Below are 20,102 nucleotides of genomic sequence, written 5' to 3'. Positions count from 1 at the left end.
ATTAAATAGCAACAGCAGTAAAATAGTGTAAGTTAACATACACTAGTAACAGTATCAAAGTAGTTGTGTTTCCTTGTGTAAGTTAACATACACTAGTAACAGTATCAAGGTAGCTGTGTTTCCTTGTGTAAGTTAACATACACTAGTAACAGTATCAAGGTAGTTGTGTAGACAGTGAAGTAGGGTAAACTAAGATAAAAGTTACATGAGACTAAACACACAGTATATCCTGTACAGCAGTAACTGCAGACAGTGAAGTAGGGTAAACTAAGATAAAAGTTACATGAGACTCAACACACAGTATGTCCTGTGCAGTAGTAACTGCAGACAGTGAAGTAGGGTAGACTAAGATAAAAGTTACATGAGACTCAACACACAGTATGTCCTGTACAGTAGTAACTGCAGACAGTGAAGTTGGGTAGACTAAAGTAAAAGTTACAATTGTTTCACAATTTGTAAGTAATTTTAAAATATCTCTACCATGTTTAAATTTATGTAATAAACATCCAAGTTTCATGTATTTCCACAAATTTATTTGCCTCTAGCATCAAATCATAAGATTTACAATATTTTGAGAACAGCGATATGCTACTGGGTTCTGTACAAAGTTAGTGAAATTCATGATGATGAGAGATCCACCTGAAGTAAAAGTTTATTATAAAGATGGCTGGTACAGGTATTAAAACTTTCAATTAAAATAAAGGAAAAAACTTCTGTACTTTATTTTAATTAAAGTTTTAATACATACACCAACCATCTTTAAAATACAAAGTTAGTGAAAACATGTGGTAGATTGGACTAAGTAAACAGGAATTACCATCTGAATGTTAAAATAAGTTACTCTTGAAGGTTCAGTATAACTAGTGAGAGGTTCGTTACAAAACAAACCAACCACTACTATCTTAGTCAAATTATACTAAGTAAACAGGAATTACCATCTGAATGTTAAAACAAGTTACTCTTGAAGGTTCAGTATGACTAGTGGGAGGTTCGTTACAAACCAAACCAACCACTACTATCTTAGTCAAATAATAAACATCGTTAATAACGATGGATGCAATGTTGACAAAAACATTCATCGTTTGGAAGAAATAAAGATTATTCTTTATATGTAGGTTTAACACTCACAAGGTACGTCAATAGAAGCCACTAGCATATGCGTATTTGTGTGTATATATATTAGCTTTATATATATATATATATATATATATATATATATATATTTGTTACTGACAGTTAAAGACTAAACACATCCAATGATTTTCTGAGCACTTTCTTCTACCTTTTCCATTAAATCATTTACTGTAGTTTAAAACATCACTTCATTTTTAGAATTTTAAAATAAAATGAATAGAAAAGTGTTTATTCATTTTTAAAGATACAGCTGATGGATGTCTCATACATTTCAAAACACTACACTCATATTCCACAATTATATATATAAAAGAAACCTATGACTTTCAACACGAGACATCACACAAATGCTATGGTTTCACGGCTTCTTTCTAATGTGATCTACTATTTTTCTAATCATGCTTGAAACCTGGAACTGTCGTTTAGCTTCCAGGTAGACACAGAAATGAATAAAAACCAACAATGCACAGTTTTAAGAACAGGATTAGTAAACACGAGAAACACAAGATCTTGTATCAAACAACTAAATATCAGTACGTGCAGCTGCTGATACTAGTTTTGTGCAACCTTTCATATAAAATAAAGGCATACCGTACATGAATTTAATGTGATTAATATTAAATTAGAGAAGTGTGAACACACTAATTTGTTAAATAATTACATGAATTTGAACAAACAACATAAAAGAGCAGGAAAAACCAGAACAGATATTAATCAAATCCTGTATAAACTCACAATATCAGTGAAGTTCTGTCACCTTGACAGAAGTATAAGCTCCAAACATTACAGTGGTTATTATGTCCTCAGACATACATAGAAGTGTTTGGACAAATATATTCTACAGAACGCAAGTCAACTACACGAGATTCATTCTTTAGCTCTAGTGTCTACAACATGTTCCTAGTAAACTGATCCCTGCAGTTTACATGTCAAGTTTTACTGAGGAAACAGAGCATGTGTAAATGCATGGCAATACATATTTTTTTCAAGCTATTTGATAGTTAAGACATAAATAACCATAAGAGGTCCTTACTGTTCTTATGTACATAATGTGGGATACTGAGCAGCACAACATGGCCAGGCTACCACTGTGTTTCAGTAACTAAATACCTCTGAAACAGTCAAACAATGGTGCAAACACCCAACACTATGTATTTTCAAACAATGCAAGAGTTAGAACAATACATCCTAAGAACGTTATGTGGTGGTGACCAGACTTTGAAGAACAGTGCTCTACACTGTCTATTTAGAGTCACACAAAACGGGGTTGACGATCCAATGACAGTTTATCCTGCACACCAGATGTTGGTTCAGGCTGTTGAAATATTTCTTCCTGGGAAGATATGGAACTTAGGGTTTGCCGAACTAACGAAGAAGAGTAGGTTGTATGAGATGGTGGAGTTGTTTGACTTTTAGTCATCGATCTAAACACATTACTGTCACAGCTGTCAGTGCCCTGTTTTCTCAAACCAAGCCCTTCTTGTGAGGAGGATGTTCGAGAGGCCTTTTTTATCTGACGACTACGTACAGATGGCATTTCTTCTGGACAAGATAACTTCCTCATTGAATGTTCCATGTAAGGTTTAGAAGTTGAAGAGCTTTCCTGTGTGTGTAAATCTTGGGTACTGTGAATACAGAATTAACACTGTACAAAATATTTAACTTATGTATGGTAACAAATATACATCCAAGTTATGTATGGTAACAAATATACATCCAAGTTATGTATGGTAACAAATATACATCCAAGTTATGTATGGTAAAAAATATACATCCAAGTTGTGTATGGTAACAAATATACTTCCAAGTCATGCATGGTAACAAATATACATCTAAGTTATGCATGGTAACAAATATACTTCCAAGTCATGCATGGTAACAAATATACATCCAAGTCATGCATGGTAATAAATATACATCCAAGTTGTGTATGGTAACAAATATACATCCAAGTTGTGTATGGTAACAAACACACATCCAAGTTATGTATGGTAACAAATACACATCCAAGTTATGTATGGTAACAAATATACATCCAAGTTGTGTATGGTAACAAATATACTTCCAAGTCATGCATGGTAACAAATATACATCCAAGTTATGTATGGTAACAAATATACTTCCAAGTTGTGTATGGTAACAAACATACATCCAAGTTATGTATGGTAACAAATACACATCCAAGTTATGTATGGTAACAAATATACATCCAAGTTATGTATGGTAACAAATATACTTCCAAGTCATGCATGGTAACAAATATACATCCAAGTTATGCATGGTAACAAATATACTTCCAAGTCATGCATGGTAACAAATATACATCCAAGTCATGCATGGTAACAAATATACATCCAAGTCATGCATGGTAACAAATATACATCCAAGTCATGCATGGTAACAAATATACATCCAAGTTATGCATGGTAACAAATATACATCCAAGTTGTGTATGGTAACAAACATACATCCAAGTTATGTATGGTAACAAATACACATCCAAGTTATGTATGGTAACAAATACACATCCAAGTTATGTATGGTAACAAATACACATCCAAGTTGTGTATGGTAACAAATATACTTCCAAGTCTTGCATGGTAACAAATATACATCCAAGTTATGTATGGTAACAAATATACTTCCAAGTCATGCATGGTAACAAATATACATCCAAGTTGTGTATGGTAACAAATATACTTCCATTTCTTGGTCTTTGCATACCAGTGAAAATTAAAACAGGAAATAATGCTAGGGATATGTAACCAAAGTGGTAGAATTTCATTAATGAATAGCAAATTACTGTTTCTCTAACCATAAGTAAAATGAAAAAACAAAACTTACTAAAGTGTATAAAAAACATACAATTGAAAACTATTCAGCTAATCCACAGGACTTGTACATTATATAACAATAAACAATACAAGCTAATATGTAATATGTACCAAGTGGAAATCATTCACGACTTGTACATTATACAACAATAAACAATCAAAGCTAATATGTAATATGCACCAAGTGGAAACCATTCAGGACTTGTACATTATACAACAATAAACAATCAAAGCTAATATGTAATATACACCAAGTGGAAACCATTCACGACTTGTACGTTATACAACAATAAACAATCAAACCTAATACGTAATATGCACCAAGTGGAAACCATTCAGGACTTGTACATTATACAACAATAAACAATCAAAGCTAATATGTAATATACACCAAGTGGAAACCATTCAGGACTTGTACATTATACAACAATAAACAATCAAAGCTAATATGTAATATGCACCAAGTGGAAACCATTCAGGACTTGTACATTATACAACAATAAACAATCAAAGCTAATATGTAATATACACCAAGTGGAAACCATTCAGGACTTGTACATTATACAAAAACAAACAATCAAAGCTGATATGTAATATATACCAAGTGGAAACCATTCACGACTTGTACGTTATACAACAATAAAAAATCAAAGCTAATATGTAATATACACCAAGTGGAAACCATTCAGGACTTGTACATTATACAACAATAAACAATCAAAGCTAATATGTAATATACACCAAGTGGAAACCATTCACAACTTGTACATTATACAAAAACAAACAATCAAAGCTGATATGTAATATATACCAAGTGGAAACCATTCAGGACTTGTACATTATACAACAATAAACAATCAAAGCTAATATGTAATATACACCAAGTGGAAACCATTCACAACTTGTACATTATACAACAATAAACAATCAAAGCTAATATGTAATATACACCAAGTGGAAACCATTCAGGACTTGTACATTATACAAAAACAAACAATCAAAGCTGATATGTAATATATACCAAGTGGAAACCATTCACGACTTGTACGTTATACAACAAGAAAAAATCAAAGCTAATATGAAACATACACCAAGTGGAAACCATTCACAACTTGTACATTATACAAAAACAAACAATCAAAGCTAATATGTAATATGCACCAAGTGGAAACCATTCACAACTTGTACATTATACAACAATAAACAATTAAAGCTAATATGTAATATACACCAAGTGGAAACCATTCACGACTTGTACATTATACAACAATAAACAATCAAAGCTAATATGAAACATACACCAAGTGGAAACCATTCACGACTTGTACATTATACAACAATAAACAATCAAAGCTATTTCCCAATAACTTCATATTTTGCACTGGATGAAGACATGAACCAACAATATGCTATATATTTGATAATTTACTTTCTATTAAAGTTATTTTCCAGTCAGCTATGTATGTATAATTAAACATATACAACAAAAATCTTTATTGCCAGACTTCTGCTAAAAAACCATGAACTACTGACTTTGTAACATGTAAGAAATTTAAACAAACACAATATAGTTAATGAAACTACCTCAGCTGAATAGATGGCAACTGCCTGTTGCAGATACACAAGTATAGAGGACAGTGTTTGGAAACTGATCTGCCTTTCTGAAATGTCTTCCTCTATACTTCTTTCTAAGTTAGGAAGTTGTTATCTATTCCACTCTCATCATGAATATTGTCTAAACAATCCATTAAAGAATACAAGATATCTATTTACCCATAGATTTCTGCTTTATTGCAAGAAGGCTTTGAACTACAGTTTCAGTAATGATTTAGTAATATACAGGTTATTTAAATAAACCAACATACCTACTTATTCCAGAAGTCTGCTAAAAGACCCTGAACTAGAAGTAATGATTTAGCAATATGTAAGTTATTTAAATAAATCAACATACCTGCTTATTCCCAGTGGTCTTCCAGAAGACAAAGTACTAGAGATGGCACTTGAAGAAAAAGTTAATGGAAGATGAATGGTGCTGATGTTTACAGGTGACGAAATGCTATTAGTTGAAAAGTCCACTGATGAAACTGTGTTTACAGGAGAAGAAATGCCATTAGTTGAAACATTCACAAATGAAACTGTTGTTTTTACATATTTGGAGCATGCTAAAGTTCCTGTTGTTGGTTTTTCCATATCTATATGAGTAACACTTCTTTTTTAGCTGAGTAATACTAAATATAGAAAATAATTTTGAGTGTACAGTTCTAGATTTCCCTAAATGTGTAAAAAAAAAGAAAAAGACTTCCAATTTAATACTTTTTATGAATTATCTGAAAACTTAAAATAAAACAAGATGTGTGGGTTTCACGTTTGAGCTTCTGATCCAATCAATATATTCATTTTCAGTGATGTCGAGAAAACCCACTTGTAGAGAAATATATATGCAAAAACAGCTCGTTTGGGTTGAGAAAATATTTTACATAGAAGAGCGAACAACGTTTCGATCTTCTTCAATTTTCAAACACTGCAAGTCAAATAAACACAACATAACCATAGAAAACACTCAAATACTAAATAAAGAAACAAACATAAACGCAAAATTAAAGAAGCCTTACTTATACAACAACTTAAACCCAAAATAAACCAATATAAAGGAACACCTTTATACCTATATTAATATAGGTACTTTACTACAGTTAACAGAAAGTTTATTATAGTTGACAGAAAGTGTACCACACCTGGCAGGAAGTTTATTATAGTTGACAAAAAGTGTACCACACCTGGCAGGAAGTGTACTATAGCTGACAGAAGGTATACTACAGCTAATAGAAAGTGTGCTATAGCTACAGAAAAATGTACTACAGCTGAAAGTGGACTACCATTAACAGAAAGTGTACTATAGTTAAAATAAAATGTACTACAGCTGACAGAAGGTGTACTATAGTTGACAGAAAGTGTACTACAGCTGGCAGGAAGTTTATTATAGTTGATGGAAAGTGTACTACACCTGGCAGGATGTGTACTATAGTTGGCAGTAAGTTTACTATAGTTGACAGAAAATGTACTATGACTGACAGAAAGTCTACTGCTGCTAGATTTGTTTCCATTTTCTGTTCTGTTGGACAGTTTGCAATAATTAAAACTAAATTTCACCTCAGCTAGTTCTTTTGTATATAATTCAGGAATTACAATTTCTGTCTTTTAAAAAATCACTGGCACCAACATGAAAGTTCACCACCATTATTGTCTAGGTAAGTTAGACTGATGCAAGAAGTCTGTTTTGCCATGAAGCAATTTAGTTTTTCTACATTAATCTGAAAACGTAGAAATTGTTAAACATGTGGTCTTAAATTGCACAAGGAACATAATACCAAGATTAATAATGTTAAAACTGATAAGATCTAACTATTTCAGAATACAAATGACAAGAGACATATACCATCACACACATGTTCAGCTAAGTAAGTTGAAATGTAACGTACTTAACTAAAGCAGTGTTTGATTATTCCTCACTTATTCTTCAACTGGTTAGAGGTTATGTTTAAACTCATTCACAATACAACAGAGGAGAAAATTTACAAAGTATGTATCTCTTTCTGATGACATCAAGTACTTATAACTTCTTAAGACTATCAGTTCCTGAAACTCTTTGCTATCTTACATTAAGAATGGAAATAGTTAGACAACACTTACAATAAGTATTTTGTGTTTTAAGTACCAGAATGTTTTCGTTCTTGTTTCTGTGCAGTATTTGCTATCTTTGTAGTTTTCTCTCTCTCCCTCTTGGATTCACTAAACAGTTAACACAAACTCTAAAGATTTAAATACCTGAATGTTTTGGTTCTCCTTTCTCTTTAATGAGTTCAGTACCAGACTGGCTGCTGAATCCTTGAACGCTCCCAACCAAAGAACCAGAGTAAGATCCAACACTGAGTCTTGAAGGACTATCAATCTGTTGAGCTGTTCCACTTATCTCTGGTGATGTTTTAGATGGAGCTTCAAAAAACTGACGCCTCAACTCTGCCGTGGATGCTCTGCTTCCCATTGCAGAGCCATGGGCTTTCTGGTCAGTTAGAGTAATGGCTGTGGTGGATGTGTAGATACTGGGTTGACTAGCATGGTTCTCTAACGTAGTATTGCTGGTTGGGGAAGGCTGGGTGGTTTCCATTTCACATTTCTGTTCTGCCACCGAGTGCGGTGTATTCTTTCGACGAGGAGGAACTGGTCGATTACTTTCTTCATCACCAGCTTTAGTCTGAATCTGTACTGTGCTGGACTGATTAGCCTCACCAATGTTCTTGAGAGGAGGTTCAGACCTGTTTGATGATGGGAGGTTTCCTGCATATCGTTTTGTTCCCATTGCTAATGAGCCGATAGATTTTGGCAGAAGGGGAGATTTTTTGGAAACTGAATCATCAGGAAGAGGCAGATCTGGCACTTCATCATCAGAGTAGCTTCCAGAACCAAGCCAGTCATCTGAAGAATTATAACTTTAACACTTAAACAATATAACTTCTTTATTTATTACAGAATGATTTAGAAAATAAACATTTAAATGTACTATGTTAATATTATGAAAAACACACAATCATTTAATTTTGTCATTGATTTAAAACCAATTTTCACGTGAAATAAACATATTTTTTTTAAATGAACTACAAAGAGCAGTCTACCTGATGAATGAGTATATTCTTCTGTCTCTGTCAGAGAAAGCTCTCTGGCACCTGTAGCAAGTGAGCCTGGAAGTGGGTTGTCAGATGAGCCACCGAGAGGATCCACGAGGGGACTCTCATCTACGTCACTCACTTGACTAACCCCTGAAAGTGTTCGACCCAAAGTTGCTTTCTCAGCTTAAAAAAAACAAAAAACAATGATTATTGACTCAGTTCATTACTTGTTGATAGTTAACTGGTTAATATTATATACTCCAAACTGTGCAAGACTTAGTGATTTTGTTAGTTTTAGCTTTGAACATCACACATTTAAAACAGTGCAAAGCTTAGTGATTTGGTTAGTTTTAGTTTTTAATGTTACACATTTAGAACAGTGCAAAGCTCAGTGATTCTGTTAGTTTTAGTTTTTAACATTACACATTTAGAATAGTACAAGGCTTAGTGAATTTGTTAGTTTTAGTTTTTAATGTTACACATTTAGAATAATACAAGGCTTAGTGAATTTGTTAGTTTTAGTTTTTAATGTTACACATATAGAATAGTACAAGGCTTAGTGAATTTGTTAGTTTTAGTTTTTAATTTTACACATTTAGAATAGTACAAGGCTTAGTGATTCTGTTAGTTTCAATTCATGTCACATATTTAGAAAAGTGTAAGGCTTAGTGGCTATGATTTTTTCCTATATCTTTGTGTTTAAATATAACACTATAAACTGAGCACTTGATTAAACAAGTCCATACAGCACTGTACATAGAGAAATTGGTAAAACAATAAATGTAAAATAACATTTATAAAACAATCTATCCTAACTGGTGAATCAATTAATTTATAACAAATACAAGTTATTTTACAAATAACTTAATAATTAACCACAAGTATTAAAAATGTTAAGATAAAAGGAACATACAACATTTAGAAAATGTTGCATAACTTGCAACAGTTTGTGTTCTCTTGTTTATAATGTCGAGCTATCAAATTCTAAAAATTAACTATTAAATACTTTAAAAATATACAAGGAATTAAAAACAGAAATGCAGTCATCAATTAGCATAAAAATGTGTGATATTCAAAGGCACCAATGTGTTTAACCCTGTCACTATAGGTATCCTTTACTGTGCATGACACGAATTTTTAAGTCTTATGTTCAGAATTTTATTAAAAGTACCTTTTCTTTATGTTGTACCAAATAGTATATCATATCTTATTTAACAACCATATTTTAACAGTATACAAGTTTTAAGTTCTTACTTCTACTAGTCAATATTTGAAAAAAACCTGAACTTCCTCAAATGTGACATTTTTTTTAGCATGTCATCTTCCCTCTTTTACCCACCACCCCTTGAAAATGTGTGAAATTAAACAAAGTACTCTCCACAAAATCACCATTGCTCAAATAAACCACAATTTTTATTGTGTTTGGTTACCCAGCCACTAAATAGAAAATCAGATCCATCCTATCTATCACATTTAATTATATATTACTTATAATCAACAGATGGTCAGAGTTTTCATCTATCAAATAATGTATTCTATAATGTTATGTTATGAACAGGTGGTTAAATGTCAAGTTTACTCAGAGTACAAATATTGTTCCCATGAGAAAGTTAACAACTAGCGTCGATGAATTTGTAACGACTGTTGTCGTAGAGTTAGAAAGCCAGAATATTTTTGAGAGGTAAGAGGACTTGTCTATTTTTTGCATGTTATTAATCTATGTTGTTTAGACCATTACTTAATTAAATAAAAATTATTAAAAGCAAAGCTATGAGTAGTATAAAAATTGGGTTAACTCTCTGCAATAATCAAAAGTGAGAAAAACAAAAGATTGGTTAAATATTTTATTTCTTGTTGTCACATACATTCTTTATGTGTTACTATAAAAGTAATGAAAACGTAAAAATAGGGATATTTTTAGTTGAGTTAAAGATTAGATTAAGTTCTATAAATAATAATATAATCAAAATGTTTCATAAGGCAGCCATGTAGAATGTCACGAGTAATTTGAAAGAATAACATGACCTGCACATGTACTGAATGATTTACAACTTACAATTGTGTAAATAGTAATTAGACACTATTCAAAGGGCAGTAAAACAATAACATTTATTTATAAATACATGTATACTGTTATGAACTTAGAGCTACTTAGGATAAATTAATGTAGTTTCAGGTTATAATTTAAGTCATTCTTAAAAAAAAACGGTAATTTAGATTTATTTCAATTTTTTTTTTGGTGGTTACAAGGTCGGTCAAATCTACTGATCCCATACAGAGATAAGATAGAGAAAATATCAGGCACAATATAGTTTTACTGAAAAAACATTTGAAATACATTTAAGAGGTTTTAAGGATTACACAAAGGAAATCTGAAATTTTTGAGACAAGGAAAAGTATTTTTATTCCTAACATGAAAACTGTTTTGCACACAGACTATTCAAAACAAATACTCTATATATTCGTGGACAAACCATTATTTTACATCTCAGGACAACTAGTATGGGTATTAACTCTTACTAATAAAGCACAGAACAAAGTTTTGACATTCTTAGGTCATCTTCAGGTTAACAAAGATGTTAATACCCACACAAACAGTCCTGAGACATACTTTTAGTTCAAATGGGTTTCTCGTCATCACAAATCCATTACTTTATTTGATAAATATACTTCACTGAAAAATATGATTTTTTGTATGTGAAAGACTTGTAATGTTGACTGAAAGACTGCCAAGTTTGGTGAGATAAACACAATATATTGTAAGTTAGAACTTAAATCTGAAAAGACTTCAAACAAATAAAAAGAGGTCACATGGTTGGTCAAGTTGACCAATCCTGTGTTGAGACAGTTAAAAATAGTAAAGAAAAAATGTTTAACATCAAATAAACAATTTACTTAGAACAATTCTTTAGAGTTGGCTGAGTTATTGAATTTCTTGTTCTGAAGAAATTGAAACAGAAAATTTATACTCTTTCATCTGTTCACCTTTGTTGTGCGGAGGAAAGATGCATTTTCTTGATCCAAACCCAGAGTTGATGATCAAAAGATCAGGATAGATCTCCTCAGGAACACCAAATATTTTGTCAGCATATGAAATGAGCAGTTCTATGACCCTTGTTTGATGAATGGTGTCAACCAATGAGCTTAATGATGCACTACCTTCACTAAATACACAAAACATGCCATATAATTTAAATGTTGTATATCATTACAATAAAATGTGATACAATTATAGTTATATACATGCTTTAATATTAATAAGGTGACATAATATGAATGAATTTTATATACACTTCACTACAAATCATGGTTACAATGTTAACTATCTTTATCATATGAAAAAAACACTTCCAGTCGTATATTGAATACCTTGTTTGAAGAAGAGTGGGGCCAAAGACAATCCCAAGGTTACTTGGAGGCATGTTGTTGTCCTCAGCATGTTCTGCCACTCTGAATGAAGAACAATCAATAGGTTTAGGACAAATTCAATTATCTTTATAAATTAATACGATCAAAACTTCTGATACGAGTTAAAATTATGATTAAAATATATGTATGTATATATTATGTTAATCAACACATAAATTATGTTTATGATGTTAAACAACACAAAGTTTCTGAAACAGTGATAACTTACTTCCATCGAACAACTCATCAAACTTTTAGAAAGATTTAGTGTTGTGCTAGAAGTTACAATAGTAAATGTTTTTACTTTAACAAGAATATTTATCAATCAAGTGATATCAAGCTATTTAAGGAACATCAGCTATTAACAAACAGACTGAAACCTTACTCCTTTCTAGTAGCAGATAACTAAATAAGTTGTGTTTTAAGTCAAGACATAGAGTTGAATTAAGTTTATCAAAACAGATTTAATACTTCTAACCTACTATTCAGTGTGTATATCTTCAAAATATTTGACAGTTAACATTTCAAGTCTTTCACATACTCAAAAATTCATATTTTTAATAAACTAGAGATTTGTTCATTAATATATCGAGTGTTAGTTTTTAGTAGTTTGTGTTAAAAGTAAGTTTAATGTTAAGATTAAAATATATTTATTCTCTTCTCAGAAATCTGAAATTTACTTTTTATAGTGAACTTCCTAAATACATTTAAACATTTAATCACTAGAACTTCCTAAATACATTTAAACATATAATCACTAGAACTTCCTAAATACATTTAAACATTTAATCACTAGAACTTCCTAAATACATTTTAAACATTTAATCACTAGAACTTCCTAAATACATTTAAACATTTAATCACTAGAACTTCCTAAATACATTTAAACATTTAATCACTAGAACTTCCTAAATACATTTTAAACATATAATCACTAGAACTTCCTAAATACATTTAAACATTTAATCACTAGAACTTCCTAAATACATTTTAAACATTTAATCACTAGAACTTCCTAAATACATTTAAACATTTAATCACTAGAACTTCCTAAATACATTTAAACATATAATCACTAGAACTTCCTAAATACATTTAAACATATAATCACTAGAACTTCCTAAATACATTTAAACATATAATCACTAGAACTTCCTAAATACATTTAAACATTTAATCACTAGAACTTCCTAAATACATTTAAACATATAATCACTAGAACTTCCTAAATACATTTTAAACATTTAATCACTAGAACTTCCTAAATACATTTAAACATATAATCACTAGAACTTCCTAAATACATTTAAACATTTAATCACTAGAACTTCCTAAATACATTTTAAACATTTAATCACTAGAACTTCCTAAATACATTTTAAACATTTAATCACTAGAACTTCCTAAATACATTTAAACATATAATCACTAGAACTTCCTAAATACATTTAAACATTTAATCACTAGAACTTCCTAAATACATTTAAACATTTAATCACTAGAACTTCCTAAATACATTTAAACATATAATCACTAGAACTTCCTAAATACATTTTAAACATTTAATCACTAGAACTTCCTAAATACATTTAAACATTTAATCACTAGAACTTCCTAAATACATTTAAACATATAATCACTAGAACTTCCTAAATACATTTTAACATTTAATCACTAGAACTTCCTAAATACATTTAAACATATAATCACTAGAACTTCCTAAATACATTTTAAACATATAATCACTAGAACTTCCTAAATACATTTAAACATTTAATCACTAGAACTTCCTAAATACATTTAAACATATAATCACTAGAACTTCCTAAATACATTTAAACATTTAATCACTAGAACTTCCTAAATACATTTAAACATATAATCACTAGAACTTCCTAAATACATTTTAAACATATAATCACTAGAACTTCCTAAATACATTTAAACATTTAATCACTAGAACTTCCTAAACTTCTGGCAAAACTTTCTATTTCATTTGTTATTTTCACTGGCCTCACTAACCTATCTCTATATGGGATTAATCAATTTGACCAACTTCTTAATCACAAAAAAACAACAGATAAACCTAAATAAATCAAAATTACCCTTTTTCTTGTTTACTTCAAATTGTAATATGAAACTACATTTATCTTCAGTAACTTTAAGCTTGTAACAGTATACATTTATTTATAATTAAATGCTATTGTCTTACTGCACTTTGTACAATATAAATGGTAAATCACTTGGGGACTATACAACACACGTAACACTATCAATTTACATTACTATGAGCCACTGATGTACATGCCTCATGTAGTTAATTTCATAATAATAAACAAACAAAAACTGGAAATAAAAGTACTTATCTAATCTTTTTTTCTTGCTGTCAATGACATTTAACCCTAATTTTGTTTATACTAATGGTAGTAGTGCACTACTATATAATACATTAGTAGTCTAATAAAACTTTGAATGTAGCACACTAAAACTTTGTGTCCATGCACAGTAAGGAATACCTGTGGCAAAGAGTTAAGAAGTTTATTTTGCTTTTAACGGTGTTTAATAACACACATTAAATATTTCTACTTTCCATTGTTAAACAAGTTTACTGTATCCTAAATAGAATGTAACAGTTACAACTATTACATTCTTTTATCCCTTCCTTCACTAATACACTTCTTATCACTCCACTGACCTTTCATATTTTACTTTAAAATGTAAAGTGGGATTATATTTAGTCTGGTACGATAGAGTAAGGTGGGAATATTATGACCATTACAGTAACTGTGAAGGTCTATCATGAAGTTAAAAATAAAAGATTTAACAAGGTTCTGGTAAGCAGGCCTAGAAAGCTGGTCCCAAATACTGCTAAAAACATGGGCAGAAAGTCTTGAAAATAGTAGCTGCCAAGGTAACTTGCACAGACATGCTGGTTGAAGCACAGCAGAGTTGAATGGAAGCCAGAAGAAAAGAGACAGAGGAGGACATTGTGGAAAACGATGGATTGGGAACACAGGCAAACCATGCCGAGGGAAGCAGGTAAGGAAAGGGTCTACAAATACAGGAAGCAGTCGTACAACATTCTACACAGATACGATCTACGTCTAAATATATAAACTAATAAAACTTGTGGTCTGTTAGAGAGAATCATTGTATAGATTCTTTTATTCTTGGTTTTAGTATTTATTATGACAGTTTTAGTAACAGTTACCCTACTGCATTCTTTGCAGAAATAAACAGTAAATGTTAACTTTACAAATCAATGAATCCTTTTCTTTTTCATAACAAACCTTTTCAAGTGATGCATAAGGTAGGCCAAAGTTTTAAAATGTATTCGAGGTAATCGTTGCACTAAACAAGACAACTCATCAACGGCATTGACAGTGTCAGATAACTCATCCTTCTGTGATGGGTAATCCTAAAACAAATATCTCATTAGACACTTACTCTGCCCACTTTCAGTAAAACATGCACACTTTAGAAACATTACATTAATATACATTTATACAATCTGGTTACTTGAAACATTTTGTAATTTGAACTTTCAAAACCTATTTATCACTCATCACAAATATTTAATACAACAATACCAACAAACATCTATTGTCCAAAACTGTATACAATAATAATAATAAACAAATTTCAACATAAGTAATATTTATTGTAATGAACTAACAATAATGTCAACATAAGTAACATTTATTATAATGAACAAACAATTATATCAATGTATGTAATATTTATTGTAATGAACTAACAAAGACGTTAGTCAGCTTAAAAGATTTGTATAGAGTATTATTAGATTTTAATTTACCAAACCAGAATGAATTACAAGATCAAATGTTTCTAGACTTTCACATCTAATTTAATATGAATCAATAGATTATGTTTTATCAATCTTATGTAAATAATATCAGCAAAAACTTAATATTGAGCACTTACTTTAGCAATTTTAATGAAATCAGGGTAGAGTCTGAAGGTCAGCAGAGGTTCAGGCAGCTTAAAGAGAAAAATCAATATTTGACACTAGAACTGCAGGTTTACCTGTAACTCAGCTTAACTGTTAGAATCTCCTGCTCATCACAAGTATTTCTTTCCATTATTTTTTGTCTAACACAAATGATTTATTGGTGAATGTTTTAATTATATACTTTTAAAACTTTATTGTGATGTATTAAGTGATGGAACTGTAACATAAGAAATCTAAGGCTTTCTCTACCTGTCTCAAGTACAGCTTTAAGACGTTAGCTATTACATTAGGGTGTACTTCAGTGAGATCAACTAATTCTGCTCCATTCTCAAAGCACTGGCACAGTTTTTCCACCCTTGACTTCACTCCAGAAACACGGTAAATGCCCTGTTCATAAGTAAATATAATAACGTGAATTCAAACTGAGAAGTGGCACAAACTGAAACAAGAAAATACACAGTAAGACAGACTTGAGTACAAAGTAAGAAGTGCCTTACTGCAATGATTTTGTGAAAAATATCTTAAATGCCAAAGAATATAGTTAGACATTAGGTCACAACAACACTGATGACAATTTTAACAAAACCTTTTCTTATGGTTTATTCAGGTTTCCAGCAAAACGAACATCATGAGATTGCACCCACAAACCACGCATGCTGCTGTGATTGTTACTTCAGACAATACCTCAACTTATAAGGTCTGCTGGGAATATAGCATGGGGTCCATGTTCTTCTTACGTGTATAGATTCACGGAGAAATATTTGTTAAGAGTTATTAACAGGCTAACTGTAATGCAACAAATATAACCAGCTGATCTAAAGCCCATGTTTTATCAAAATATAAAGTGTACATAAGAGAACATTCACTTTATTTAGATTCAACATAAAACTTAGTCAACTATTATAACAATATAAATAACAAAAAGGGGGTCCTAAATGACCTCAGAATATCAGCCTCATCACAAACCTTGATGAAGTATCCCTTACGGTCAATCTCCTCTATACACTTGGTAATAATGTGAGGTATTTCCTCATATGATTCCCTCGAGTGTGCTATAAGTTCCACGCCAAAAGTGGTCATCTTCCGAGGGAGTCGCTTGTGGCCACACTGGATGGGTAGTAGCTCCAGGCATTTCTTGTGGCTGGCAAGACCACACTGGAGTAACAATAAACATTCACTTAATTGTCTTACATCCACAAACCATGAGTCACAACAACACTTGACTAACAACAAACATTCACCTAACCATCTTATATCCACAAACCTGTGTAAGGCCATACTGGAGTAACAATAAACATTTACTTCATTATATCCACAAACCTGAGCAAGGTGACACTAGAGTAATAATACACATTCACTTACCCATCTTATATCTAAAAGTCTCAATATTAGTAAACTCAGTGTAAAAATGAAAATCAGTAAACACTTGCCTCAGAACACTCTACACCTTGAAAGTAGACGTACGAATCACATTCTCGACATCTTGCCGGTGTTTTCAACTTTTTAAAAGTGTGTGTTTCAGCAGCTCTTGACATACACGTCCGTCTTCCCACACTGTCAGCTGGCCAAAAAACAAGCAACAAGAGTCCAAACTGACTTATATTAAACACTGTACAAACACTCATTCTGATTCTTGATTAAAAACCTAGAACTTAAAAATAATTTAACAGAAAGTCTTTATGCAAGGGTATGTTTACCTAGAACTTAAAAATAATTTAAATAATTTAACAGAAAGTCTTTATGCAAGGGTATGTTTACTTATCTAATTATGTGTTTGTAAGAACACCAAGAAAGGTTTGTATGAACACCAAGAAAGGTTTGTATGGACACCAAGAAAGGTTTGTATGAACACCAAGAAAGGTTTGTATGAACACCAAGAAAGGTTTGTATGGACACCAAGAAAGGTTTGTATGAACACCAAGAAAGGTTTGTATGAACACCAAGAAAGGTTTGTATGAACACCAAGAAAGGTTTGTATGGACATCAAAAAAGGTTTGTATGGACACGTTTGTTTTGATAGCAGGCAATGTTTACATACAAATAAAAACCACTAGCTGTTGCCTGTGGACATTATGCTTATTTTGATAGCAGGCATCGTTTACATAAAAATAAAAACTACTAACTGTTGTCATGGTCAGTTTCCAATTCATCTCCTGAAGACATGGCTAACATTTTATGTTGAGCTACTTGTGGACTGCCTGGAGGACTAGTTTCTTGGGATTTGTTGCTGTGGCAACTGCTGATACTGTCTGAATCGCTGCCCATTCCTGCATGAGCCCCAGTGTTCCATGCTTTCATTGGTTGCTGGTACTTAGCAAGATCTATAGACCAATACAGTTAAACAAAATATTCATTACACAGACAAATGAAATTTATAATAGAAATTATCTTATCCAACTGTGTGCACAGAACATAACTCTAACACTAAAAACCAACCACTTGCAGAGGAAATTAAATATTAAATATAATTACAAAATAGCTTATAATTAACAACATATTATGTCCCTTTAAAACCTACTGTATCAGACTAACAACTTGTGACACATCATTCATTATGGATTATGTGAAATTGTACAATTCTTGGTTAGTGGGTGGAAGTAACTTGCTTATTTTATAGACAAACACACAGATAATACAAGATATACCTTAAAACCTACTATTCTCACTCATTACTTCTTAATAAAAGATACATTTAACTCTAACTGCTGAAGTATGTAGGTTTGCTTGGCATATTGTAGATGTTATTTGTCAGTCTGTGTACCAACACATTCTAGGGGTTATTTGTCAGTGTGTGTACTGACACATTCTAGGGGTTATTTGTCAGTGTGTGTACTGACACATTCTAGGGGTTATTTGTCAGTGTGTGTACTGACACATTCTAGGGTTATTTGTCAGTGTGTGTACTGACACATTCTAGGGGTTATTTGTCAGTGTGTGTACTCTGAACCTATTTTAGTGTGTTTTAAACAATATTACTTCCAAGAAAGATAAAGTCATAAAAAACGTATAGTAAGTTAAGAATAATAGCCAGTGTGTGTTGCATCATGTCACACTTGATTTCTCAAAATAAGTGGAATGGTAAAAGCTGAAAAACATTTAACCAAATAGAATAGTTCAATTACTGTCTTTCCATTACGATTTTAGTGGTGGGGTTACAAGAGGGCCATGAAGGGAACTGTTGTGAAACCTTGTAAGTGTAGTAAATATTGGTATAATTTAAAGAAATTAATCTTTCAGCCTAAAGTAAACACCCAGTGTGAGATACTGTGAGCTTGAGTGAAGTGCATAACATTTATCGTAAAAGTAAAAATATGGATTTAATTTGAACTTGCTTCTGAATTAAGATATGTTCTGTTATATCACTAACATTTTTAATAAAAACAAACCTCTTTAACCAACAGAAACCTAACTTAAGAAATCTATAAATATATTCCAGTTTTGTTGTCTATACATTTCATTTTATACTTTCAGTACACAGACTGACAACAGTACCCTTTTATTGCTAAGCAACAGGACATAATAGCTATTGCTGGAATGAATTGTTACTAAAATGCATTGACTTTCTGATATTTTAGAAGTTGCTTCTACCCAGCTTGCCTCATTAAAAAGATATGCATGCATCTGGGAATAAGTAATAATATCTAGGCACAAACCTTCAGCATTCACTTAGTAGGGTGCAAAGTTTCAGGTTTCTAGGTTCTTTCCTCTTGGCACTATGTTGGTCACATACACACACATAGACATGCTCTACTATTATTAAAGACTAACCCTCATAGAAAGAAACATTTAACATTGTCATTAGTTACCCCTCAGGAAAAGATAACTTATCAGTCATTAATTATAATATAAAACAAACATTCACATTAATTAGCCTTCAATAAAAGAATAAGTTGAAAACCTCATATTTTAAATGTGATTACACACCTTTACTGTCTGTAGACAACTTGCTGTAAACAGATGCATGGAGTGGAGAATCTTCACAACTCTCCATAGAGCCATTAGAACGACGATCTTTATCAAACCTATATAAAGAAAGGATTTCACATCCAACTTTGATCTGAACTTTTTATTTAAAGTTAAGTAACTTGCTAC

At 31.5% G+C, this 20,102-nt stretch overlaps 1 protein-coding gene across 6 annotated transcripts in view; it reads right to left on the bottom strand.

The window, feature by feature from the left end:
* Nucleotides 1–511: 511 nt before the first annotated feature.
* Nucleotides 512–20,102, bottom strand: part of LOC143231028 (rho GTPase-activating protein 45-like) — a 98,802-nt gene continuing 79,211 nt past the window's right edge. For all 6 annotated transcript variants that reach the window (XM_076465505.1, XM_076465514.1, XM_076465522.1 and 3 more), the window contains 13 exons: nt 19,935–20,032; nt 18,134–18,331; nt 17,441–17,571; nt 16,977–17,165; nt 16,260–16,397; nt 15,983–16,039; nt 15,331–15,458; nt 12,002–12,082; nt 11,618–11,796; nt 8,639–8,815; nt 7,794–8,441; nt 5,920–6,052; nt 512–2,759 (listed from right to left, as the gene is read on the bottom strand). In XM_076465505.1, coding sequence (XP_076321620.1) covers nt 2,387–2,759; nt 5,920–6,052; nt 7,794–8,441; nt 8,639–8,815; nt 11,618–11,796; nt 12,002–12,082; nt 15,331–15,458; nt 15,983–16,039; nt 16,260–16,397; nt 16,977–17,165; nt 17,441–17,571; nt 18,134–18,331; nt 19,935–20,032 — 2,530 coding nt within the window. In that variant the 3' untranslated portion in view covers nt 512–2,386. The remainder of the gene's footprint in view (nt 2,760–5,919; nt 6,053–7,793; nt 8,442–8,638; nt 8,816–11,617; nt 11,797–12,001; nt 12,083–15,330; nt 15,459–15,982; nt 16,040–16,259; nt 16,398–16,976; nt 17,166–17,440; nt 17,572–18,133; nt 18,332–19,934; nt 20,033–20,102) is intronic.

This window comes from Tachypleus tridentatus, chromosome 1 (assembly GCF_004210375.1).
Source record: "Tachypleus tridentatus isolate NWPU-2018 chromosome 1, ASM421037v1, whole genome shotgun sequence".
Classification (NCBI taxonomy): Eukaryota; Metazoa; Arthropoda; class Merostomata; order Xiphosura; family Limulidae; genus Tachypleus; species Tachypleus tridentatus.
The sequence above is the reverse complement of the archived record's forward strand: the minus strand, read 5'-3'. Positions and strand labels throughout refer to the sequence as shown.